The 27,424-nt window shown below is 44.1% G+C and overlaps 1 protein-coding gene across 3 annotated transcripts in view; it reads left to right on the plus strand.

The window, feature by feature from the left end:
- The window catches only part of PDE7B (phosphodiesterase 7B), a 540,312-nt gene that overhangs the window by 479,485 nt on the left and 33,403 nt on the right, over positions 1–27,424 (plus strand). For all 3 annotated transcript variants that reach the window (XM_088452442.1, XM_088452449.1, XM_088452433.1), the window contains one exon: positions 27,038–27,189. In XM_088452442.1, the coding sequence (XP_088308568.1) occupies positions 27,038–27,189 (152 nt within the window). The remainder of the gene's footprint in view (positions 1–27,037; positions 27,190–27,424) is intronic.

Consider the following 27,424-nt stretch of genomic DNA (forward strand, 5'->3'; position numbering starts at 1 on the left):
GGACGCAGATCTAATATTAGCATAGCTGTCATGGCGTCAGTGATCCGCTGTGTGACAGGGTGAGAGCTGTCATACTTGCTTCCCCTTGCAAGAGATTCTTTAACAGTCAATTGTTTTTTTACTAGTAGTCTTCTTGGTCCACTTCTGGGATGAAGATCCACCAGCAGCAGCAGCAGGCCTAGCGCTCAAAGATTCAGTTTCTTCTGAGGTGTCCTGGAAATTGGAGGAGTCACCGTGACTTAGCATTAACAAATTGGATGTTGTACTACCACTGATCATTCCTGAGGATATTGAGGAGGAAGGTGGTGTCGGCGGAGATTGCAGGTGCTGGGATTTAGTAGAGAGAAGGCATCTAGCTAATGCTGGACTGCTTGTTGTTATTTTTTTGCAGTAGTTTCTGTTATCAAACACCTGTCATGAGCTCGCTGCAGATGACATAATAGCGTAGAGGTTCCTAGATGCTTAACGTCCCTACCTCTACTAACTGTGGTCTCACAGAGGCTACAAATGGCTTGACAAACGTTGTCAGGGTTTGGGTAAAAGTAATTCCACACAAAAGATGTGGATTTGTTGGTTCTATGCCCAGGCATGGCAATGGCCTTCTTATCTTGGCCAAGAGCTGCTTCCACTGGTGGCTGACCTATACAAATAATATCCTCATCCTCAACATCCTCATTAGTGCCAGCGTCAGCTGCACATATATCCCTCTCATCCTCTTGCAATTCCACGGTGGCATCCTCAATTTCTATGTCCTCGGCAATACTGCTCATCCCCACATCTACAGATGGAAAAGAAACTGTGGAGGGCGGCTTCTCTGAAAGGTCAGGCTTACACATAGCAATGCCACTCGTGGACCCACTTAGACTCTCCTCAGGGATTTCTGAAATTTGTGTTTCAAAAAACAGTTTGTTCTACTGCCTTATTGGTTTTAAATTTTTTCAAACTTCTATAGTCTGATTGAAAAGGTCTTTTATCATCATGAGAGGCACAAGATGCCTCACTGACAGTTGCAGAACCACCACTCAGAAATAAAGGGCAAAGCCTGAGTCTTTCCTTGCCGCTACGTGTGGTGAATGGTATGTTGCCAATTTTCTGTTTCTCTGCAATAGTAGTAGTCTTTAGAGGTTTTTTTTTTCTTTACCCCTGTGAAATCTAATTTTTTTGATTGCAGGTTCCCTAACTTTTTAAAGCCTCTACGCCCTTGAGCATCAGCTTTAGATGAAAGTGATGGACTTCCAGCCACTGCAATGCTAGCATTTACATGTTGTTTCTGCTCTCCTCTCGGTTCATTCTCGTGATCCATATTAATTTATCACTATGAACTGGAGTCACGGAGCTTGTATACACACAGTGGGCTGTGCCCTGTCACGGAGCTTGTATAATACACACAGTGGGCTTATGCCCTGTCACGGTGCTTGTATAATACACTCAGTGGGCTTATGCCCTGTCACGGAGCTTGTATAATACTCAGTGGGCTTATGCCCTGTCACGGAGCTTGTATAATACTCAGTGGGCTTATGCCATGTCACAGAGCTTGTATAATACACACAGTGGGCTTATGCCCTGTCACGGAGCTTGTATAATACACACAGTGGGCTTATGCCCTGTCACGGTGCTTGTATAATACACTCAGTGGGCTTATGCCCTGTCACGGAGCTTGTATAATACTCAGTGGGCTTATGCCCTGTCACGGAGCTTGTATAATACTCAGTGGGCTTATGCCATGTCACAGAGCTTGTATAATACACACAGTGGGCTATGCCCTGTCAAGGAGCTAGTATAATACACTCAGTGGGCTTATGCCCTGTCACAAAGCTTGTATACACTCAGTGGGCTTATGCCCTGTCACGGAGCTTGTATAATACACTCAGTGGGCTTATGCCCTGTCACGGAGCTTGTATACACACAGTGGGCTTATGCCCTGTCACGGTGCTTGTATAATACACTCAGTGGGCTTATGCCCTGTCACGGAGCTTGCATAATACTCAGTGGGCTTATGCCCTGTCACGGAGCTTGTATAATACACTCAGTGGGCTATGCCCTGTCACGGAGCTTGTATAATACTCAGTGGGCTTATGCCCTGTCACAGAGCTTGTATAATACACACAGTGGGCTTATGCCCTGTCACGGAGCTTGTATAATACTCAGTGGGCTTATGCCCTGTCACGGAGCTTGTATAATACACTCAGTGGGCTATGCCCTGTCACGGAGCTTGTATAATACACACAGTGGGCTTATGCCCTGTCAGGGAGCTTGTATAATACTCAGTGGGCTTATGCCCTGTCACGGAGCTTGTATAATACTCAGTGGGCTTATGCCCTGTCACGGAGCTTGTATAATACACTCAGTGGGCTTATGCCCTGTCACAGAGCTTGTATAATACACTCAGTGGGCTTATGCACTGTCACGGAGCTTGTATAATACTCAGTGGGCTTATGCCATGTCACAGAGCTTGTATAATACTCTCAGTGGGCTATGCCCTGTCACGGAGCTTGTATAATACACACAGTGGGCTATGCCCTGTCAAGGAGCTAGTATAATACACTCAGTGGGCTTATGCCCTGTCACAAAGCTTGTATACACTCAGTGGGCTTATGCCCTGTCACGGTGCTTGTATAATACACTCAGTGGGCTTATGCCCTGTCACGGAGCTTGTATAATACTCAGTGGGCTTATGCCCTGTCACGGAGCTTGTATAATACAGTCAGTGGGCTATGCCCTGTCACGGAGTTTGTATACACTCAGTGGGCTTATGCCCTGTCACAGAGCTTGTATAATACACTCAGTGGGCTATACCCTGTCACGGAGCTTGTATAATACAGTACACACAGTGGGCTTATTATGCCCAGTCACGGAGCACACACATTGGGCTTATGCCCAGTAAAGTCACAGAGGTTATATTTTTGATAATATATATAATTATATATATTAATGCCAGCGGCAAGAACACTGCCTACTCTGTCTAACTCTAGTCTCCAGTCTAATCTAACACTAGCAGTCTAGCACAGTGCACGCACTACCACTAACCGCGTGACACGCGAAATGGCACCGACTGCCGGGCGCCGCGCCTTTTATAGAGGCCGAACGTCACCCGGCTCTCGCGAGGTCTCGCGAGAATCCGACGCCTGACGGGTGACGTTCGGCCTCGAGGTGGAATCTGAGTCAGACGAGAACACCCGAACTTGCGTTCGGGTGGACTCGGATTTCACCTGTTCGGAGCGGTTCGGATTCCTCAGAATCCGAACCGCTCATCAGTAATATATATACAGTCAGGTCCATGAATATTGGGACATTGACAGAATTTTCAGAGTTTGGCCTCTATTCACCACCACAATGGTTTTGAAATGAAACAAACAAGATGTGCTTTAACTGCAGACTTTCAGATTTAATTTGAGGGTAATTACATCCAAATCAGGTGAACGGTGTAGGAATTACAACGGTTTCTATATGTGCCTCCCACTTTTTAAGGGGCCAAAAGTAATGGGACTATCAACTCAAAAGCTATTTCATGGACAGGTGTGGACTATTTCCTCGTTATTTCTAGGGGTGAGCGGATTCGGTTCTACTCTGTTCCGTTCGGATTTAAAAACCGAATCTTATTGGGTATCAGCTGTCACGAGTTTTGTATAGCCAATAAGATTCGGTTTTTAAATCCGAACGGAACCGAGTAGAACCGAACCCGCTCACCCCTACGTTATTTCATTATCAATTAAGAAGGTAAAAGGTCTGGAGTTGATTCTAGATGTGACATTTGCATTTGGAATCAGTTGATGTTGACTCTCAATATGAGATCCAAAGAGCTGTCACTATCAGTGAAGCAAGCCATCATTAGGCTGAAAAATCAAAACAAACCCATCAGAGAGATAGCAAAAACATTAGGTGTGGCCAAGTCAACTGTTTGGAACATTCTTAAAAAGAAAGAACGCACTGGAGAGCTCAGCAACACCAAAAGACCCGGAAGACCACGGAAAACAACTGTAGGGATGACAGAAGAATTATTTCCCTGGTGAAGAAAAACCCTTTCACAACAGCTGGCCAAATCATGAACACTCCCCAGGAAGTAGATGTATATGTGTCAAAGTCAACAATCAAGAGAAGACTTCACAAGAGTGAATATAGAGGGTTCACCACAAGATGCAAACCATTGGTGAGCCACAAAAACAGGAAGACCAGATTAGAGTTTGCCAAACAACATCTAAAAAAGCCATTACAGTTCTGGAACAACACCCTATGAGATGAGACAAAGATCAACTTGTACCAGAGTGATGGGAAGAGAAGAGTACGGAGAAGGAAAGGAACTGCTCATGATCCAAAACATACCACCTCATCAGTGAAGCATGGTGGTGGTAGTGTCATGGTGTGGGCATTTATGGCTGCCAATGGAACTGGTTCCCTTGTATTTATTGATGATGTGACTGCTGACAAAAGCAGCAGAATGAATTCTGAAGTGTTTTGGCCAATATTATATGCTTATATTCAGTCAAATGCCTCAGAACTCATTGGACGGCGCTTCACAGTGCAGATGGACAATGATCGGAAGCATACTGCAAAAGCAACCAAAGAGTTTAAGGCTAAAAAGTGGAATGTTATGCAATGGCCAAGTCAATCCCCTGACCTGAATCCATTTGAGCATGCATTTCACTTGATGAAGGCAAAACTGAAGGGAAAATGCCCCAAGAACAAGCAGGAACTGAAGACATTTGCAGTAGAGGCCTGGCAGAGCATCACCAGGGATGAAACCCAGCGTCTGGTGATGTCTATGCGTTCCAGACTTCAGGCTGTAATTGCCTGCAAAGGATTTGCAACAAAGTATTAAAAAGTGAAAGTTAGATTTAGGATTGTTTAGTTTGTCCCATTACTTTTGGCCCCTTAAAAAGTGGGAGGCACATATAGAAACCGTTGTAATTCCCACACCGTTCACCTGATTTGGATGTAATTACCCTCAAATTACATCAGAAAGTCTGCAGTTGAATCACATCTTGTTTGTTTCATTTCAAAGCCATTGTGGTGGTGAATAGAGGCCAAAATATGAAAATTCTGTCAATGTCCCAATATTTATGGACCTGACTGTGTATATATGTATGTGTGTGTATATATATATATATATATATATATATAAAATATGGCAAAGTCCAATGCAACCAGAACAAACCAGTACTCCTATTTCAAATTTGCCAAAAAATTTATATGTTGTGCATGTTTAAAAAGCATCCAAAAACACCTTCAGTCACAAATCAAAGTGCATCATGCATAATAGCAGCTGACATACTTCATGGGTATAGATCCATCAGCAGCCTGACAGCCGTTTCGGTTTCCTGGTGTAACCCAGGCACAGATACTACACTACTCTCCTGGTGTATATACTACTGTTCTCTCTTGGTGTAATCCAGGCACATACACTACTTATATTTTACAGTTTTACTATATTGTTTACAGCTTGAAGTAGGAAGCAAAAAATTAAATTTTAAAAATTGCGTGGTAAAGCTGAACTAATGTGGCCGCCATCTTCCCAAAAGCCACACCCCTGACTCATATAATAATCTTTTAAAGTATATCTAAATGTAGATAGTATTTATTTTTATTTGCCTTATGACCCAAGGTACTATGACACAGATGCTGATACGGCAGCAGAGGATAACAGGGGAACAGAGGGCCTATTTTCTTTCCCTGTGTGCTCTTCAATAGGCCAGCCCACTATATAAATTACAGGATGATTTAGCACATTCCACAAAGACGATCTGCCAGTGTGTACGGAGTACAAGATTAATTGGCCAATGTCCTTACAACGGATATATCTTTAGACATACTTGTCCCCGGACCCCCGGTAGAGTAGGCATTTCTCCCGCATTCTGCCCACTTCCTAGAGAAGTTGGCAGAATGGGGAGAATTTCCCCGGCGATCGTGGGTCCCCATGTAGGGGACTGGGCTTAATGACGCTTAATTACATGAGCCGTCAGGCCCCGCCCTCATTGCAACCCACCTGCTTCTCCTCCCCGAGCTTCTCCCGGGGAGGAGAGAAAAAAAGTAGGCAAATATGTCTTTAGATGACAATGACGGTTGGTCAGTGTGTATGAGCAACCATCATCTGCAGATATATCAATATTTCGGTCGATCTGCAGATTTATCTTTCAGGTGTGTACCCAACTTTACTGTATCTATGCTGCCCATTGTATACTGTTCTCTTTTACCAACCGTACGCTGGCTAGAAAACAATATCTGGATTATTAGCGCAGAGTTACATTTTATAAATCTGGCACAATCTTGGATCAATGCAAAAAAATATGCATATATTAAAAGACCCATGGGATTTATTGATGCAGTTTGTTTGCACATACATTGTCAGAACAATCACTTCCTCTGAAAACTAAAAAGTTATATAAAGAGTTGCATGCTTACATTTTATTTATCTTTGGACTGGCCTTAAATAAATCACCCAATTTCCTGAGCTCTTAAGACCTACCACTGAGTCAGGAACAGTTTTGAGTTTGGACACTTGTTATATTCCTTGAGCACAATCCAGGAATAGGAATGACAAAAGGCTATGTTAACCCAAGCAGACATACTACTGTATATACTACTATAAAACATTACCCCAGCAGTGTCAGACTTCAGCCTGCTTTAGCTAGTAATATCCAGTTTCAGTTTAGGGTTGTGGAAAGAGTCAGGCTTGTTACCACATACCATGAGATTCTCATTTTCATCAGATGTAACATGGTGAGAACTTACAGCTATTCCAGCTTTTCATATTTGATAAACCACTTTTTTTTTCTTCATGTGGGATGGCTTCCACCTGAGATTCCTGTATAGAACTGTGGTATGTTCAGGTACAGGCCCCTTTATAATACAATATTGTAGCTGTGTTTTTCTTCTTTTTAAACTACATTTATACATTTGATAACTGCTGCATAGCTTTCAGTAATATTCAGCCTTGCAGCACATCACAGCTTTATTTATTTCTATTCATTTTGCTGAGATCACGTAGACTCCGCTACCCTTTACTACACTTTGATTTGATGGTTTCTTGTCTCAGCTGTGTTGGTGAATAAAGCTGAAGCTGATTTTAAGTTGACATAGAACTAGCGGAACACCAGGAAAGACAGGCAGATGCAGCAGCTTTTTCTAAGTCTACAGGGGCTTATCCAGGGGCAGATTTGGAATTAAATGTGACCCTGGAAAATGACTTCATGTTGTAGGTGTGGCCAACTTGTCAGGAGTCAGGCACTAGACTGTAAATATGCCAGTGTGTGTGCCACCATACCTTCGAAATGGAAGTGGCCATCATGCAAGGGCATGGCTTTCACTTCATCTTCCCCTTCATATACAACAGCAATGCTGCGTGGTTCATGTTATGTGCACTTAGCTCTCGTGAAATTGGACATATCGCCTATCCCTATTGGGCATTAAATAATCTACCCCATGTATCTAACAGAGTACCTTCCAGCAACCCCTTGGATGCTGTGAGTGGTAGTGCAGTAACAGTGCACAGTAATAGAAAGTAAGACATACTACCTTACAATTACTTTTACTTCCTATAACTGGTGTATTATTATGGAACTAATATATATTCCGATCAGACTGGAACCGCCCATCCACCTGTCAAAAATCCGGATTGATAATTGCTAAATTGTCTGGGAATCGGTGAAATTCTTCATGTTAAAAAATCCCCAATTTGCTGATCCCTTTTGATCAGCAAATCAGGGAAATCCAACATGATGTATGTTATTATATTGTCTTTCCAGTAAGAGCTAATTTACCAGAAAATATGTTTATTTAGGTCATATGCGCGTGAAAAATATGAAAAGTTCTGCTTCAATTGCTAAGTCATGAATTTGAGGAACACACATTAGGGAGCATGAATGTACACCCCTATCCATACTTGCCTACTTTTGAAAAAGCATTGTGAAAGCATGACTGCGCGTTAAAGTGGGTGTGCAATGCTACAATGTAGAGGTGTGTCATAAAACTAATTTACATTCAAAAGTAAACAAGCCCAAAAGCAGTTAGTAAGATCTATTTGTTCATGAAAACACACATGCATGCAGCCATAGGAATAGTTGTACCTTCTAACCAATGCAGTTAAATTATACTAATGATCCCATTTGAATGTATATGTGTATATATATATATATATATATATATATATATACAATATATAACTGCTTCATAATGGGGGTAAGATGCAATCCAGGAGATTGCTAGGGGTAAATTTACTAAGATTCGAGTCTGATTGAGCTTTTGTTTATTTAAACTCGATTTGCCTCACCGAAACTCTGTTGATTTTCCCGTTTTTAATTCTCAAATTTACTAAGAAGTTACTTTAGCTAAAAGTGAGTTGGCCGATGGTGAAGCAGATCGAGATTTCTCCTCCGAGTAGCAAGTTTAGATGAGATTACTCACTCGACATTGCAGTGTTTTCTCTCTGCAAAACTCTCCCGAGCAAGCAGCCTGCACATATCAGTGAGATATGTATAGGCTGCTTTTGTGGTCTACCTGTTAAACAAGGGTTAAATCTTTAAAAAAAAAATGATGTGGGGTCCCCCCCAAAAAACATAACCAGCCCCGGACTGCTCAGCCAGTCCTGGTTCCTAAAATTATGGGGAACAATAAGAGTAGGGTTCCCCCGTAATTTAGAAACCAGCACCTGGCTGCAGGGCCAGTGCTGGTTTTAAATATAGGGGGAAAAATGCATAAGGGTTCCCCTATATTTAAAGCCAGCACCAGACCCAAATCGACCAGGGTGTAATAGCACAGCCAGGAGACCCTATCACCGGGTCTCCGGGGCCAAAGAATTAACACCCCTAGCCGGTAATCTCAGGGGAGGTGGGGACCCCCCCAAGAAGGGGTCCCCCTTTTCTCACAAAACCCTAGGCTTAGACTGAAGCCCGGGGCTCTTCCCCGCACCCCTGGAGCGGTGGGTATGGGGGTAATAATGTGGTATATAGTTTTAAACTATTGTAATTTACAGTGGAACTACAGGTGCCAGCACGCCTGGGACTACAAGTGCCAGCAGGCGGGGGGCACCCATACACCTACTGTAAATTAAATAGTTAAAAAAAACACAGTACACACACACCGTATACAGTACAGCTTTATTACATATCTACCTATCCCATTCACACATACTTACCTACTGCCAGCTGATCTGTCCACTTCTCCCATGTAGAATTAGTTAACAAATTAGTTGAACAAATAGGTCAATATGTAGAAAATATTTTATTTTTGTTGCTAATTGGTGCCAGACACTGGGGAAAAGAGAGCATTCATAAAAAAAAAGGTTCAGTGCGATCACTCCCCCTGCCCGCATCATGCAGACAGAGGAGACTTCTTGGACCCAGCACACAGCAGCTGGGCTGGAGAGAGAGGCTGCTGCCCTTGACAAGAAGGGGGCAAGGGGCAACTACCATGCCCGGTCCCAGGTGATTAGTACAACAGCTTAGAATGTCTCCTACAGATGATGGGAGTCAAGTGACAGATATGCCAGAGGAGTGAACCAGGAAAGAACTGGCCAAGATTCAGTGAATACAAGGTGGGTCACGCTTTGTAAAAATATGTTAATGCCCGCAGGAGGCGTCTGAAGGGAAAAGATCTCAGAAGATGCAGGATCGGATCAACATCGCGAGCTTTGGTCACAATGTTAGCAGCATCGGCCATATAAATAAGCCTGAGCTCAGTCAGAATGGCCACCTCCTGCCTGCTTGCGAGGCCAGTAAATTTGTCACTGGCCTTCCAGAAAACGGGGCTGACACTACCCCATTTTCCGAAAACTCAGGAAGCGCCGCCCCACATGTCAATCATGCTGCGACTTGGGGGCACATGTGCATAACAGGTCGTACATGCACCCGCCATCGGTGATGTACGCAAACCATCGGGCCCGCCCAGTGTGGATACTTATATAATTGCAAATGAGAATGTTTAGTGTTGCAGTTAATATCAAGCACACTGGCTATGTAACACTTTTTCTTGACATCTTTTAACACTTATCTGACACATAACACATAGCAGAGTTATACATATATCTATAACACATTCTAGGATTACATGGCCAACTGATCTACTCATATCATTTTATCGGTGTCAACAGTGGAGTGCTGATTTCTGGACATCAGTTGCTAAGCACAGGGTATGTAAAAGTAAACAGATGCAAACATTGACTACTGTATGTAGGAGAACTGGTTCATATTCAGCATTTCCTACATCCTTTCTCAATACTTTGTACTTTCCCTAGCATTTTCAATAAGTTCCTACGCTGGCTATGGCACCTTCTCTCACCTCCCTCGCAGCCCGACCTCACCCAAGACTCGCTGACTTGTACATAGCCCTAAGGAACTGCAAACAAAAATCAGTGAGTATGAAGCTGCATATAGCCGCACTTACTTGCAGGGGCGAGTAAATTGAATCGACCCCATATTATCCACTATTGTCCATACCTTTATTCATTTTGCCTTGCAAGATATTTGACGGGAAACACAGATTTTTTTTTTTTTTTAGCAATGTAACGTTTTCTATTTAAAAAAATAAAATAAATTATAATATATACTGTCTGAGGGGTGAATGTATGTGGCTGACATAGGGGCACGAGCAAAAACACATCCAGACACAATGTCATTCACTGTGCTCCTTTTCTGATTGGGGTATTTTGGGCTTGTTAGCTACATAAAGTATAGTATTCTAATAATAATAAATGTTTGGAGCCCTTTCTAGCTGATAAAAATAAATCTTAATTCACAGCAAGATTTCTACTGATATCAGTTTCTGGAAAAATAGATCAGGAACTGTTGGTGGAGCTATCATATATACATATATTTAGTATTTAGAAAAGAAGGCACTGAATCAAAATTAAACTTATCTTATGGAAAATACATTTTGGCCCAGGACATTACATCCCAGTTTAATAAGAGGTCCAGGAACTGAGTTCCTGCTTGTCCCTGCTGAAAAATAGCACTGTCAGGGCCTGATTCAGACCCACTCGCGAGCGGCTGTCCGCTCGCAAGTGGGTCGATGGTGTGCACTGCGCATGCGCACGACGGAGGGAGCTCCGTCGTGCGCATGCGCGAGACGCGACGAGCGAAGGACTTTCCTTTGCTCGTTGTGTCTGATCAAAGGGGGCGTGCTGTCGATGTTGATTGACAGCACGCCCCCTTTGGTGTGCGTGCCAGGGGCATGCCTGCCAGATGGAGGCGTTCCCAAGGGAACGCCTACCGTCAGAAGCCGGCCCCACTGACATCACTAGTGATGTCAGTGGGAGTGATTTTGGCTCTGATAGAGCCCAAATCACTCCTGGCCTTGCGGTTGAGAAACTCAACCGCAGGCTTCTGCTCGCACTGGCGATGGTCGCGATGGTCAAGACCATCGCGACCATCATCCTGCACGCTCATATAGGCTGTGGGTGGTGACCCACAGCTATACGAGCGTCCAGGAGGACGCTCCATATTTATGGAGGTGGGCCCTGATTCAGAGCGAGCGCTCTGGTCAGAGCGTCTGGCTCTGAATCAGGGCCTCAGTTCCAAATGCAACTTAACTGCTCACCTAGTATTGTGTGTCAGCGTTAAATCCCTCAAGAAACAGTTTGCAATATTGTATTGGGAATATAAAGAACTGTCTGGGTACACACTAAATGACGTGTGTACCTAGTGATGGAACCAGGCCCAGGCTCCACTCCCCCCCCCCCCGAAATATTGGGCGACCGGTACACACTAGACGATGCTTGACCACCCGATATGTCAGCCCCTGCTGCTTCCCCGCTGAATGGTATTATCATCTGCATAGTCAGGTTGACCTGCATGTAGGGCCAACCTGACGATGAGGCTGACGACCCAACGGGAGCGCGCATTGCACAAAATAGTGGGTACACACTAGACGATTTTGAGGATTTTTCGTACCGATCTGACGGAATCGGGCAAGTCGTTAAAAAAATCATTTTGTGTGTACACACCTTTAGATGTACAATTTACACATGGGGTCGCTGAGTATATTGCAAAGCTTCTTATGAAAGTGGTTTCAACACTTGCGCCAAACATGTCAAATAAAATTGTTTCATTTTCGAACAAACTCTCAATGCACTGAGTTTGGATTGCGTAATGACATCTGGAAATGGGATGTAGTTACCATTTTGGCGGTTGGGATTCCGCCACTCAGAATACCAGCGCCAGAATCACGACAGTCGGAATTCCAGCGCCAGAAGCCCGACCGCCGGCATCCTGACTGTAAGTGTTAGGGGGAGGGTTAGGCACTAGGGGCAGGGTTAGGTTTAGACTGTGAGGGGGGGAAGGTTAGGGTTAGGCTACGGGGGGAGTATTAGAGTTAGGCTGAGGGGGAGGGTTAGGTTTAGGCTGCGGGAAAGGTGGGTTAATGTTAGGGGGAGGGTTAGGGGTTAGTGTTAAGACACTTACCTAATTGGGTCAGGATTCTGCTTGTCAGCATGCAGCTGTCGGTATTCTGGTGGGGATGCCATACCCAAACCTAGGAAAAAATTCTAAAGCTTTGTTATTGCGGCATAAAATACGATGTTACGTGTCCTGTGTGCTTGGTTTAATAGCACACCCCCACACTTCTATTGCAAACTGTCCCTCAACGCCTTCACTGATGAGTGCAAGGAATTCAAAGAAGTTATGATGGCCTTGAGAAACGTCAGTATACAGTATGCTACTGAGTTCTCCTTCAAACCACAGTGGTGGAGACAAATTGCTGCAAGATACATTCTAGTATCACCTCGCCCTGATGGCGTGTTCCTATTCATGGGACCAGTCATTTGAATTTTTTGCGAACTTGATTTAATTCATTAGTAGATTGTCCCTCTATAAGGTGAACATCTGGGTAAGTACATTGCCTTCCTTCCTCTAAATGCCATTTGGTATGATTATCATTAAAGTCTACCAACAAGGTAGAAATCACTACATTAGACATTTTCTTTAACAAAATTATACATTGTACATGTCACATTAATTTCAGTACAGTTTGCCGCCTTGTAAGACGTTGAGAGTTGGCCCAGTCTACAATTATATCCGATAATCCCTGTTACAAGTTATTTGGATGTCTGTATTTTGTAGAACCTTTTAATTTTATTTTAATTTTGGAACTGTGTTGTAAAAGTTCTGTTTCCTAACTATGTTTTTCTTTTGCCAGTGCACATGATTTTATTGTTATCTATGTGGTAACAGTAAAGAAGCATTAGAAATTCCCGGTATATTGTTTAGGCTGAAATGTCCCTTTTAGGATGCTAAAATGTTCTTCTTATAAGAAACACATACTATATCGCTATAGCGTGCTTATTATACTAAAAATACACTATTATCAATAGTAATGCAATTCTTTTTAACTGAAGAACAATAAAGTAAATACTTTATTTAAATGGGACATTTACATTCATTTTCTATAAGCTAATGTCAGTTTATCCCTGAAGTATGAATTTACTGAGTAGCTATTTCTTGCATACTTTGAAAGCTATTATGCTGGGATTATGTAAGGAGGAACTTTTAATTTAGATGTGTTCCAAAAGTGGTGACACAGTTGGCGATTTTGTCTGCTGCTTTGACCGATGTAGAGCAAAATGTCCTGAAAGCCCTGTGTGTGTGTGTGGGCCTCCAATGCCACCAGTATGGGATAAATGATTAAAATCAGATCTCTATTTGTGTGCGGTCACTATAACATTAATGCTACCCCATGGGATCTGGTCATTTGGCACAAACAGCCATCCAGTTTGGCTACCCACATGTGTAGGAAAACTTATCACAGTTAAAGTTGTTTTTGTGTGATTTTAATGTGTGTGGCCAGTTAAAAAAAACAAAAACTAAGGAAAGTATTAAATGCTTTGATTCTAGATTATTTATGTATGCACAACTTAATGCTGTCCACTTAAATGCATACTTAGGTAATGATTAAGGGATGGATAACGTGCATAAGCATATGTTGCATGGTTTTATTTCTGTCAATGACAGTATTAACTGGAGCATTTATTTAAATTAATAGGCCCAATGCAGTGTGAATGATACATTTAGCAAATTAGCACTTTATGTATGGCAGAGCCATAACAAGACATTTGTTTTTGCCCTGTGCCAGAGGGAGCATTGGTGCCACCCCACCCCCCACACACACACACACATTTTTTAAATATGGACATTAGTCATGCGCCGAAGAGACGTGGCCTCAAGGGGGAAGTGGCGTGACAAATTTGATTTGTCCTGTACAATGATGAAGGGGTGACAGTCCCTTTGTACAAACTGCCAAAGCAACTGTTATCCAGTCGTCACTGCCAATTACAGTGTGAATCCAATGGCTGCAGTGATGATACACAATAATTATGCTGTATAATAACTCACCAGCGCTAGATGTAGGAGAGTGCTGGTGAAGCTGCATCAGGATTTGTGCATCAGAACAGCCATGCACAAAACTCATCGGCATCCTCCCCTTTAAAACTCGAATCCACTGCTCCAGCTGATCAATTCTAAAACCAAATAAAGGGGGCTCACAATCGTGCATCAAAACATTTTTTATTAAAAGCAATCACACTGCAAGTAAACACACAGCGAGTACCAATGTAAGCGGTCAGACCACCCGAAGTATGTAGAACATGGGGTTGATTACCAAAGGCAAGTGGCTACTTCCACATGAGGTCGTCTCCATGCCAAGCCACGTCCCTACGTGGTTTCGTCATCAAGACTTCGTCAGAGGGCTTGCTTAGCTTTCTCAGATGTCCGTATAAATGGAGTAAATCCTACTAATTAATTACATCAATAGCAGAAATCGGCTCTCTTAAATGTTGGTCGCGCTTTTATTACGTCACCAGCAATAATTCTACATTACCAACCAGCTGCAGCAGGGCACTAAGGTGCTAATAGCAAGGAAAATATGCCTATCTATATATATATATAGAAATAAGGGACTTCCAAATAAGACTCGGAACGCAGTAGTGTGGTGCATTCAACGTTTCAGTCGGTGAAGACTTTTATAAAACACGTTCTTGATAAAAGTCTTCACCTACTGAAACGTTGAATCCACCACACTACTGTGTTCCGAGTCTTATTTGGAAGTCCTGTAAGTGCCGCTGTTGTTCTTTCTGCACGCAAGGTCACACACACCTGAGATGGCAGCAGGGCGAGTATCCATTTTTCATGTGGAGTGCCGGCTTTTATTGACATATATATATCTATATATATATATAATAAGGTTGTGGCTATACATAAATTATTTTAAAACATTTTTGGAGAAATGTACTCCTTAGGACTGTGTATGAACTATGGAGACAAAAAAAAAAATTCAGACATTTTGTGAAACTGAGGTGTGTATTATCTCAATGTGCCATCAGGGAGAGGAGGAATAAAGGAAAAGCCAGACGCTTGACACTCAAGCCAAAATTTACTAGATGTATATAAATATAATTTTTTTGGAAGAAATATATTTTTGGTGACTGTTTATGAAATATGGAGACAAAAATTTTCGGAATTTGCACAGGCTCCTCAAGTCCAAAATTACTATATGTATGTATGTGTTGGGTATGGGAGACCGGCAGTCGGGATGGCAACTGAAAAGACCGACAGCGGCATCCCGATGCTCACAATTCAGACATGAGGTAGATAAGTATACTAACCCTTCTTCCTTCACCCTCTAACCCTCCCTGCCTCCTAACTCTAACCCTCCTCCCGCACCCTAACCCGAATGCTCCCGGTTAGTACCTAAACCTATCCCGGTTAGTACCTAAACCTATCCCTCCCCTCTTCATGTCTAACCCTAACCCCTGGTTGTGCCTAACCCTAACCTCCCACCCCCGCAGCCTACCCCCCCCACCCCCCATAGTGCCTAAACCTAACCAAGGCTAACAGCTAACTTGAGCCACTATACATATGATCGGTATGCCGGCTGTCGGGATTCCAGCATCGGAATCTCACCTGATGTTGGAATTCCAGTGCCTGTGTTGTGGCCGCATGTCGGGATTCCAGCACCGGCATTTCACCCGCTGGCATCTCGATCGTAGGTAAAGTAATTACATCCCTAAAAATACATATATATGTCTGTGTGTATGTATGTATGTATATATGTGTGTATATATATATATATATATATATATATATATCTTGATCTATTTCACAGAAAAATCCAACTATATAGTAAGCACTAATCAGGCAGCTTATCTTGACTCATGAAGTTGCAGTATACATGTCAATCCAGTAGATGGCGCACAAAGTCAAATAATCGCTGCTCATGTTACATTGTGTTACTGTAGGTTAAGTAGCAACGGATTTGGGATCTACAAGATAGTGCAATTGGACTTTCATCGCACAGCATTGCACTGAAAGTTGGTGTTCCGATCATGCTTCTGCGGAATTTGACTCTGCCCAAGTTATGTAACGTAACCCGACGTAGTCACTCGCTCCGGGGCTCGCTAAAAGGCGGGGCGGCTGTCGATGTTGATCGACAGCTCGCCCCGTTTTGTAGGCGGGATGGGGGGGGGTGGCTGTACAAATGGAGGCGTTCCCGAAGGAACACCTGCCGTTTGTGGGCGGCCCTACTGACACAGTGGTGATGTCAGTAGTGAACTTTATGCTCTATTAGAGCAGGAAGTTCACTGGGGCTTGCGGTGGACGAGACCCTATCACAAGGTTCTCGTCGCAAGCCCGATGGTCGCAATAATCACGACCATCGCCAGGCCGCCCGCTAAAGCTGTGGGTGGTCACCCACAGCTTAGCAAGCGGCCTAGAGGACGGGGTAGAAAAAAAGTCCCGCCCTGATTTAGAGCGAGCGCTCGCAAATAGTGAGCGCCTCTGAATCAGGGCCTTAGTCACTGCTCTACAGAGGAACCTAATTGAGGCACCGATTCTAACGGGATGTGGTGCAGGTGAGATTGTGTTTATACCACATATACCCCTTATCCCCAACAAATTTTCTTTCCAATTCAAGTGCCTGCAGTTTCCTGTAAGCGTCTGCTTCGCTATGACGATCGACAAGTCGCAGGAACAAACTCTTACTACCATTTGGGGTGGGTGGTGTGAGAACCCGATTGTGGTAGTCCTGGTGGATTGGGCTGGTATTCTTCAAACCACCAAACTTTAGCCAAAATCAGATGTCTTCTCCCAGGGGTTTCACCAAAGGTAACAGCACAGCAGGGGTCAGCTTGGGCACTCTGACCTGTCTGCAGCATTGTGTGTTCTGACACCTTTCTATTATAGCCAGCATGAATTTTTTTGGCAATTTGTGCTATAGTAGCTGTGAGATTGCACCAGATGGGCTAGCCTTCATATCAGTGACCCTTGGGCGCCCATGACCCTGTCAACGGTTCACCAATTGTCCTTTCTCGGACCACTTTTACCACTGAATACTGGGAACATCCCACAAGACCTGTCGTTTTGGATATGCTCTGACCCAATCGTCGAGCCATCACAATTTCGCCCTTGTCAAAGTCGCTCAGATCCTTATACTTGCCCATTTTTTTTGCTTTCAACACATCAACTTTAAGAACTGACTGTTCACTTGCTACCTAATATATTCCACCCCTTGACAGGTTAAATACATTATGAATTTTCCTTAATTTGGAATTGTTTACCTGTTTATGTGTTTACATTTTATCACGTGTGAGCAAAAGTTTGTGTGAGTTTATATGCATAAACTCATGCTCCAAACCAAATACTCAGTTCATTAATTAAAGTACCTAATATTACTCCACAAATACAACTATATTCATCTTTATTACCCTACAAGAACATCTAAATTATTCAATACCACATCGCGTATCCATATAGATTAGCACTTCCCAACCTGTGTAATGTGAGTTTGTCCCTGGTGTGTCACACACAATGACAACAGGGTAAAAAAAAAGGGCGGGTCCCACAAGACATTCTCTGGCTAATCAGCAAAACAAGGGGAGAAGACTGTGCTTTACTGCTCTCCCCCTACTCCACTTGATACTGTGCAAGCTCCTGCAGTGATTAGGTACAAGGAGCCGAGCATTGGCACTAGAAATTTCAGGTGGGGTCAGACCCCACAGCAGGTACGTGACTAAGGGTGGTGCGGTATTCAGACTCGCGGCTTTCAAAGTCCCATCCGCCACATGGTTTCCTGCAGCATCAGAGAGGAGCCTGCAGCAGGCAGACAGCAGTTGTTTAGGCATCTCAATATCATGTTGTCTCTTTTGGAGAGGAGTCGGCAGCTTACAGACTCAGAGGATGGAATTGAGAAGTACGACAATATAATTTAAGAATGTTATAGTTTAATGTTGGTGTTTTTTTAAAGTTGGTATTGATGGGTTAGATATGGTATCGTCTATTGGTAGTGAGTGAAGGAATTTTCACTTTCAGTGGGTGAGGCATGGTGTCAGGGAGTAGTGGTGGGTGAGGGCTATTTCAGTGGGTGAGGCATGGTGTCAGGGAGTAGTGGTGGGAGAGGGCTATTTCAGTGAGTGAGGCATGGTGTCAGGGAGTGGTGGGTGAGGGCTATTTCAGTGGGTGAGGCATGGTGTCAGGGAGTAGTGGTGGGAGAGGGCTATTTCAGTGGCTGAGGCATGGTATTGGAGTAGTGGGTGAGAGGCATGGTGTCAGGGAGTAGTGGTGGGGGAGGGCTATTTCAGTGAGTGAGGCATGGTGTCAGGGAGTGGTGGTTGAGGGCTATTTCAGTGGCTGAGGCATGGTATTGGAGTAGTGGGTGAGGCATGGTGTCAGGGAGTAGTGGTGGGGGAGGGCTATTTCAGTGGGTGAGGCATAGTGTCAGGGAGTAGTGGTTGAGGGCTATTTCAGTGGGTGAGGCATGGTGTCGGAGTGGTGGTTGAGGGCTATTTCAGTGGGTGAGGCATGGTGTCAGGGAGTAGTGGTTGAGGGCTATTTCAGTGGGTGAGGCATGGTGGCAGGGAGTAGTGGTTGGTGAGGCATGGTGATGGAGTAGTGGTGAAAGGGGTATTTCAGTGATTGAGTATAGTGTGAATGAGTGGTGCTGAGTGAGGGATTTTTCAGTGGTTAAGATATAGTATCAGGGAATGAGAGTGGGTCAGGTATGGTGGCAGGGAATGAAGTGAAGGCTTTCCATGATCCAGCCTCGTACTGAAAAACTATGCAAATTACACCAGTCGCACATCTCCCATTAGCTCAAAATATATTTACTCAAATATGTCTAGCAGATTTTAATAATACGATAAGGTTCATTTAAATTTATTTTTATATATTTAACATTTTGTGTCACATATTTGGATGCCACTCTTCAGTGTGTCACGGCAGAAATGTTTGAGAACCACTAATATAGACTATATAACAACATAATCACAAATGATCACACTCAACATCAAATTCTTTCAAACTGTTATACTGTACTACAAAAATTGTCCTCTGTTATGCATATTACAGCACATTAAGCGCTGGGCTGCCCCTTATCCATCTTTTGTACTCTTATCCAGCCTCATCTACTGGAAAAACTTTTAGTGGAGCTGCTTTTATGTTATGCCAGTCGCTAAATCTATGTCTAAAAGCTTAATTGAATCTGAGCATGGTCTTCAGCATTTCAATGGCAAAATAATCTGGCGTCATGCAATCATTATATGTTTTAGTCCCTTCATAAATTAAACTCATGGTTTTATAATCTGTTTTTATGCATAAAATACCATACAAAATGAGTATTTAAGCAAAATAAAGCTGTATCATGTTCCCATTGTATAAGCATTAGTCAGACCCCATGCAGGATAGAGAGCACAGTTCTGGGCATCAATTGTTTAAAGGAATAATGTGCAATTGGAATGTGAACACAAATAAGCTAAATTATTATCAAAATTGCTTTATAAATGGGTGAAATGGTGGAGAGATGAGTTATTACCTGCATTTCCACGCTATTGCAACGGCACTGCACCCTGCTCGCTCCTATTTGAATTGACCCCGTAATATTTGCACTGCCTGTTACTATCAGTTTTTACTCCAGAACAAAGCACTGTATTTTTATTCATCTTTGGACATAAAGGACATTTTATTTGAATTAATTAGACTAGGGAACATTTTTTACTGGGAATCTGCTCAATTACAATTGAGTACGAAATGTCCTGTACTTCAGGTAAGAAGTGATACTAGATAAGGCTGTCCTTTGAGGTGCTATTAGGCATAACCCAAATATCGGGGGTGAAAAATGTGAGTGGTAAGGCCTACAAATAGTCAATCTTTATTGATGATACTCTACTTACTTTATTTAACCCACACCTCCCTTCTAAATTTGTATAAAGTCTGCCTGCGTGCAGCTTTGCAAATAAAATCCTTACAGAATCAGGCCCTTAGTTTGGACCTTCTACATTCCCTAGGGTTTAATAATAAATTATTGTGCTCATAACAGTGCAATGACAAAAATATTTGGGTACTTATATTACCCTACCCCTTATCTGATTGCAACCTTCAAAGGGGCACAATTCCTGGGGTGGGGCATCTCTACATGTGGCTGTTCTGGGGTGGTTCAGGACAGGTCTGAGCAAATCGAGGATGCGTACTATTTTGTCCCTATTGTACTTGTCTAAATGTTGTGCCATGTCGACTTTTTGTAGATAAATTAAAATGTTAATTTGTTCTAAAAACTTAGTAGGCACAATGTGTGTAATTTTAGTTTTGGTGATATTTGAGGAAGGCATTGCTTTTCTTTCGCCACTTCCCATTAATCTAAGTTTAAATGTATAGAAATAGTGTTTCTTCTTCAGGGTCCATAAGGGGTCCACAGGGATACCATGGGGAATGTGGTTGGAGTGATCCTGGCACCAAACAGTTAAGCTTTCAGCTCCCAGGATGCCTCGGGTCCTCCTCCACATATACCCCGCCCATGGCCACAGGCATTCAGTTTTTAGTTTGGTGCGGCAGGATCAGTTGCACCTCCTAACAGGGGGACTGCTTAGCAGTTCCAAGCTTTTTATTATTTTTTCTTAAGAGCAAGCAGCAGTAGGCGTCCTGATGGACGCCAATGCTGCTGCTCCATCTACCTCCGCCGACACCACAACACCAGTAACTGGACTGGTGGTTTCGGTGGGCACCAGCAGAGCTTGGCTAGCGGCGATGCTGGGACCCAGGACTGCGGCCGGGTACAATGAGATGCAGGTAAGGCACTCGCTAGAACCCGCGCGTGGCAGTCCGTACCTCCGGCGGTGGAGACCCGCCAGAGGTTGCTGTAGTGGGGCGACCAGTGTTTCCGCTCCCCCACTAAGACCAACGGCGGCATAATTGTCTGGTGCCAGGGACGGTAGTAGTGGTGCTACGGGATACTAGCGCACATGGGGGTTAATACAGCATAGGGGAGGTAGGCTCTCCCCGGCAGCCCCTCCCCCAGCTCAGACGGCAATCCATCCAAGGTTTTCCCTCATCTGGGTTTTTCCTCCTACCCTCCTCTGTATATGAGATGCCCAGCGACCACTTGTCAGTGTTTTGCTGAAGCTGTTGATCTCTGAAGGTTTTGGGTTTAGTCTCCCTTTATTCCTCTCAACAGAGGCCAGGTTATACAGTGCTCAAATCCTACCAAACCTTGTGTTTTCAGTAGTTAATTGCTAGTATATTGTATGCATTGTATGTGACTTATGCTAGCTCTGCTGTGTTGTTACTGCCTTTATTTTCTGTACTGTCAGTTATAACTATCACTGCTATTTCTCCTCAACCCTTTGCTACAGGTGTGTGGGGAATTTTTTGTTGTTGTTGTCTCTCTATTGTACTTCATTTATTGATACTTGTGAAGGCAGTCACATTTACACTTTTTACACTTATTCATTAAAAGTAAGGGTAAAAAGGAGGCTGAGGCCTCGGTACAGGTTTCATGTAAAAGCTGTTTGGCAGACTTGTCCCCTCAGGATTTTATACAGGATGGTTTGTGTGCTATTTGTTATAAATAACTACCTCACCAGTCTAGTCTACCATCCCCTGTACAAGAGCCATTTTGGGTGTCCTCCTTGTTTCAGGATATGACACAGCTAGTGGACTGTTTGGCTGCTCCCACGCTGCCTCCCATAATAGGATACCCACAGCAGTTCCAGACTGCTATGTTTGCCCCCCCAATACCTCCTTCCTGGATGGTTGTTTATGCCCACTCAAGTCAGAGTACGGCTCAGTCAGCTGCTGCGTTTCAGCAAATTTTGCAGGCAAACAGACCGGTAGCCATTAAAGCGCCCAGGCGGACGGTATCATCTTGTCAGTCCGCCCAGCTTGTAGATTCTGACGCATCATTGAAGGAGTCAGATGATGCACTGGGTTTTTCTCCAGGATCTATCTTGGGAGAGGAAGACCATCATTCTACAGTAGATGTCCCTTCTTTGGTGAGGGCGGTCAAATTAATCCTAAATATAGAGGATGACGAGCCAGCTCCTAGACCTAAGGATCCAGTGTTTAAAGACCAAAAGGTGGTAAAAGCTGAGTTTCCTAAGTCTGAGCAGCTCACTGAACTCATGGGAGAAGCATGGAGTACTCCTGATTAATGGTCCCATGTTACAAAAAGATTAGCATATTTGTATCCTCTTCCACCTACAGAATGTACTAAGTGGGAAGTCCCTCCTACTGTGGATGCTCATGTGACGCATTTAGTCAGGAGCGCTACATTGCCTATACTGTCTGCATCTTAAGGATCCCACAGATAGAAGACTTGAAACCTGTCTTAAATCAGTGTTTTCATTGTCTGGAGCTGTTACCCGGCCGGTTATAGCTGCAGCCTGGGTATCCAAGGATGTTGAAGAATGAATGGGGGCATTGGAAGACACGCTACTAGATGCTACCAAAGAACAGCTGACCTATATCTCCCACATACGGGAAGCGGCCTCTTATGTGGGAGAAGCTGCAATAGATACTGGACTCCTGGCTTCTAAGGCATCTGCAGCTTCGGTTGTTGCTCTTAGAGCCCTTTTGATTAAGGTCCTGGAAAGCAGATACGGGATCCAAAAAGGCTCTGGAATCCTTTCCTTTTTATGGAAACATACTATTTGGAGCAGAATTGGATAAGAAAGTGACTACTCTGGCAGCCTCAAAATCTACAGGCCTGCCATCAACCGCTACATCAAAGCTTAGGCAGTCCTCATTTCGATTATTTTGTCCTCAGGGAGGAACAAAAGGAACGACTTTCTCCAGACAGTCTAGTTTTCGCAGGACCACCAAGCCGCAAACTAAAAGGTCTTGGGCGGTCAGACGTCCAGCATCCAAGCCTGACGACAAACCCTCCACCTGATGGGGCGGGCCTCCTCCTGGGGGATCCCAGTGTGGGAGGCCAACTTCTTCATTTTACAGAATCCTGGCATCAAACAACAATAGATGCCTGGGTGGTCTCACCTTCCGGAGGCGTCCCAGAAGTTTTTTGTACAACTCCCCGATCTGACTCTATCAAGGCCTTGGCCCTCCCGGAGGCCATTTACTCCCTGTTGAAGGCAGGGGTGATAATCCCGGTTCCTGTGGTTCAACAAGGAAGGGGTTATTATTCCAATCTGTTTTTGATTCAGAAACCAAATGAGTCTCATCGCCCTATTCTAAATCTGAAGACCCTCAACAGGTTTATCCATGTACCCAAGTTCCGTATGAAGACTCTTCGGTTAGTTGTTCTGGCAATGGAACCTGGGGATTTTATGGCTTCCCTGGACATTCAGGATGCGTGTCTGCATGTACCTATTACGCCATCTCACCAACAATTTCTACAGTTTGCTGTACTGCAACAACATTACCAATTTCAGGCACTGCCCTTTGGTCTGTCAACGGTCCCTCGGGTCTTCACCAAAATAATGGCAGTAATGTCGGCCCAACTCAGGCATCAGGGAGTCAGAATACTGCCATACTTGGACGACCTCCTCATATTGGCACAGTCTCCAGCTGTTTTACGCCACCATCTCCAACTGATCATTGCCTGCCTACAGACGCACGGCTGGATCATCAATTGGAGGAAGTCCTCCCATTCTCCAGTACAGTGGATGGTACATCTGGGGTCACTTCTGGATTCTCATGCACAGAGAGTGTTTCTGCCAGGGGACAAGATTTCATCCCTATTATTGTGAGTGTGGAAATTGCTCTGCAAGCGAAGGGTATCCATTCTGCGATGCAGGTCCTGGAGTCAATGGTATCCACCTTTGACATGGTGGAATATGCCCAGTTCCACTCCAGGCCTCTGCAACATTTAATACAGTCCCAGAGGATCCTTCTCACTCTGGAAGTTAGTCTCTCTCTCTCTCGTGGTGGCTACAAAAGTCTAATCTGGACAAGTGTCGCCCATTCTGGTTTCAAAATTAGGTGCTCCTCACCACAAACGCCAGTCTTCGTGGATGGGGGGCGGTGACAGGTCAGCATACCTTTCAGGGAAGATGGACAAATCAGGAAAGTCACCTGCCCATAAACATCCTGTAGCTTTGTGCAGTATACAAAGCTCTCATCCTGGCACAGGACCTCTTCCAAGGCAGGCCGGTCCAGATCCAGTCCGACAACGAGACCACAGTAGCCTATCTCAAGCATCAGGGAGGCACGTGAAGTCAGGCAGCCATGAGGGAAGTGGCAAACATTTTGATCTGGGCAGAACATCATCTTCTGGCTATCTCGGCAATATTCATCCTGAGAGTCCTCAACTGGGAAGCGGACTTCCTATGTCGTCAGGACATACATGCCAGAAAGTGGGCTCTCCACCCGGGAGTCTTTCAACTCCTGGTGAGCAAATGGCGCCTACAGACCGAGGGCCTGATTCAGAGCCGCTCGTAAGCGGCCGCTCGTTCGGACCGAGCGATGTTCGCACAACTGCGCATGCATATGGGTCGTAATGCGCATGCGCCAACCAGTCATTGCGGTCTGAAATCGAGCGCTCGCAAAATAGCGAGTGCCTGCTAATTTGAGTCACAGGATGAGGAGTTTGTGGGTGGTAACAGGGGAAGGTGCTTGAAAACGGGGAGTGGTGATCCGAACGCAGGCGTGCCAAACAGTCAAAACGGGCGTTTTAAGGGAGTGCATAATTAACAAAGCAGCGTCATCGACCACGTCACTTGGTTGTTTCTTAGCCTGAACTGTTCGCATGATTGCGGTAGGAAAATCCAACTACAAGCACTGCGAGCAGTTCAGACGCCTTTCGATGTACTCGATTAATCTAATAAATAGCGGAGATGACGTAGGATGCGAGCGGCCAGGGGGCGAGCGCATGTTTCGTTCGCTCACTCAGACATAGAGGCGTCAACAGACCGCAAAGAGCGAGCGCTCAATTTAAATAGCCGGCCCCTTTTTCTGAACGAGCAAGCGCAAATAGCGTCCAGCTCTGAATCAGGCCCAGAGACCTCATGGCCTCATATCACAACCACAAGGTCCCCAGCTACGGGTCCAGGACCAGAGATCGCTCAGCCGCCTTCGTGGACGCGCTGGCAGTGAGATGGGATTTCAAGCTGGTGTACCTCTTTCCTCCAATTTCCTTCCTCCCAAGAGTCCTCAGGAAATTCAAGCAGGAAGGCGGCACAGTAATATTGGTAGCTCCTGCTTGGCCCTGGCGCTATTGGTTCACAGACATACAGAATCTATCCATAGACACTCCTTTTCCTCTATGGCCGGATCTGTTGGCTGCTTTCATCTGGACCTACCTAGTCTGTCTTTGACGGCTTTTCCTCATGAGTCTTCCAACTTAAGAGCCAAAAGTTTCTCCAGCTCTGTGATTCAGACGATGCTTAGGGCATGAAAGCCTTCCTCTGCCCACATCTATTACAGAGTTTGGCATTCCTTTGGCCAGTGGTGTTCCCACAGAAAGTATGACCCTAAGAATTTTAGGGTTTCCCGGGTACTTGCTTTTCTCCAAGCTTTGCTAGACCTCGGTCTCCGCCTGGCCACCCTGAGGGTACAGGTTTCTGTTCTGTCAGTTTGGTTCCAGGGAAGGATCGCTTCTCTGCCGGATTTTAGAACTTTTTGTCTTTGGTTCTCAAGGGGCTACAGGCTCCCCCATTTGAACCTCTGGACTCAGTAGATTTTAAGTGGTTGACAGCGAAGACACTTTACTTGGTCTCATAGTCTTCTGTCAGCACCTTTCTTAGGTTCTACGCCTTTGACACCTTTGCCTCTCAGGATGCTTCCTTTGAGCGGTGGATTCTCTTTTCTGCTCAGGAGCATCCCCACCCTTAAGGGAACTGCTTTAGGACATCCCCATGGTATCCCTATGGACCCTGAAGAAGAAAATAATAGTTATGGTAGACTTACCTTTTTGTTAACTCTTTTTCATCAAGGTCTATAGGGTCCACAATGCATCTGGCTTCATTGGGTAATTTTTCTCTCAGTCACGGATTCCCTCATCGGCTGTGAGAGTGTTTCTGGTGTACATTGTCCTTCCTTCTCCTCTTTCCTTCTCCTGCCTTGGGCTTGTTTACAAAACTGAATGCCTGTGGCCAGGGGGTATATGTGGAGAAGGACCAGAGGCATCCTGGGAGCTGAAAACTTAACTGTTTGGTGCCTGGATCACTCCAATCACATTCCCCGTGGTATGCCTGTGGACCCTATAGACCTCGAAGAAAAAAACAAAGGTAAGTCTACCATAACTCTTATTTTGTAGTGTTTTTCTAGTGTATTTTGTGTTTTTCTATTTCATTGTTATATAATTGTTATATTTCTGTTTTTATTATTATTATTGAGCATTTGTATAACTAATTTATACTGTTTATACCAGTTGTCATTTTAAAATAAAGTATACAACACCATAATAGAACTTAGCAGTAGTGAACACAATGAGCAATAATATTTCACTACCCCAGGGACCACTAGAGAGCATCTTGCGACAAAGGGATTGAGGCAAGATCTGCCTCCACAGGAAGCTTGGAGAATTCAGAATCAAGCTATTTAACCCAAATATTATTAAACTTCGATTCCGCATTTCTAGCTATGTAGGTGTATTTTACTTGTGCCACTGTGGCGTTAACCATTGGTTATAAACTGGACCAGTAGTGGCCAACCAAGTACGCACAATACAGACTTTAGCCAACATGCATATGTTCAACACGTATTGTTTAGTATATTTAACCACTACAGTGGATAGTGGTTCCTATAAGCAGGAATATTTGTTTAACAACCAAGAACATTGGATCTAAAATGAATACTATTCATATAATTTTGTTTGTATTTGGTGTTTGTTGCTGCAGATACAGCGCACTCAGGAGAAATTGGTACTAAGAAAAAAGTAAAAAGACTCTTGAGCTTTCAGAGATATTTTCATGCTTCAAGGCTTCTACGTGGAATTGTACCACAAGCCTCACTGCACTTATTGGATGAAGACTATCTTGGCCAAGCACGGGTAAGTATAAAAAGACAGCCCTGTATACTCACAATGCTTACAATGGTGTCTCCCAAAAGGCAGATGCTGTATTTATCACTTATCTGCTCACAGCATATGGTACATTTTGAATAAAGCACAAACAAAAAAATATCTTGAATTTAAAGTAGTTTCAGGTGCAAATTAGCACACAGGGTGTAAGCTAAATGCTTGCTGTTTCATCTCTGCAGAATATATTGGATTTTTATTAATTTTT

The sequence above is a fragment of the Taudactylus pleione genome, unplaced genomic scaffold (assembly GCF_031769625.1).
Source record: "Taudactylus pleione unplaced genomic scaffold, aTauple2 ptg000006l, whole genome shotgun sequence".
NCBI classification, from domain to species: Eukaryota; Metazoa; Chordata; class Amphibia; order Anura; family Myobatrachidae; genus Taudactylus; species Taudactylus pleione.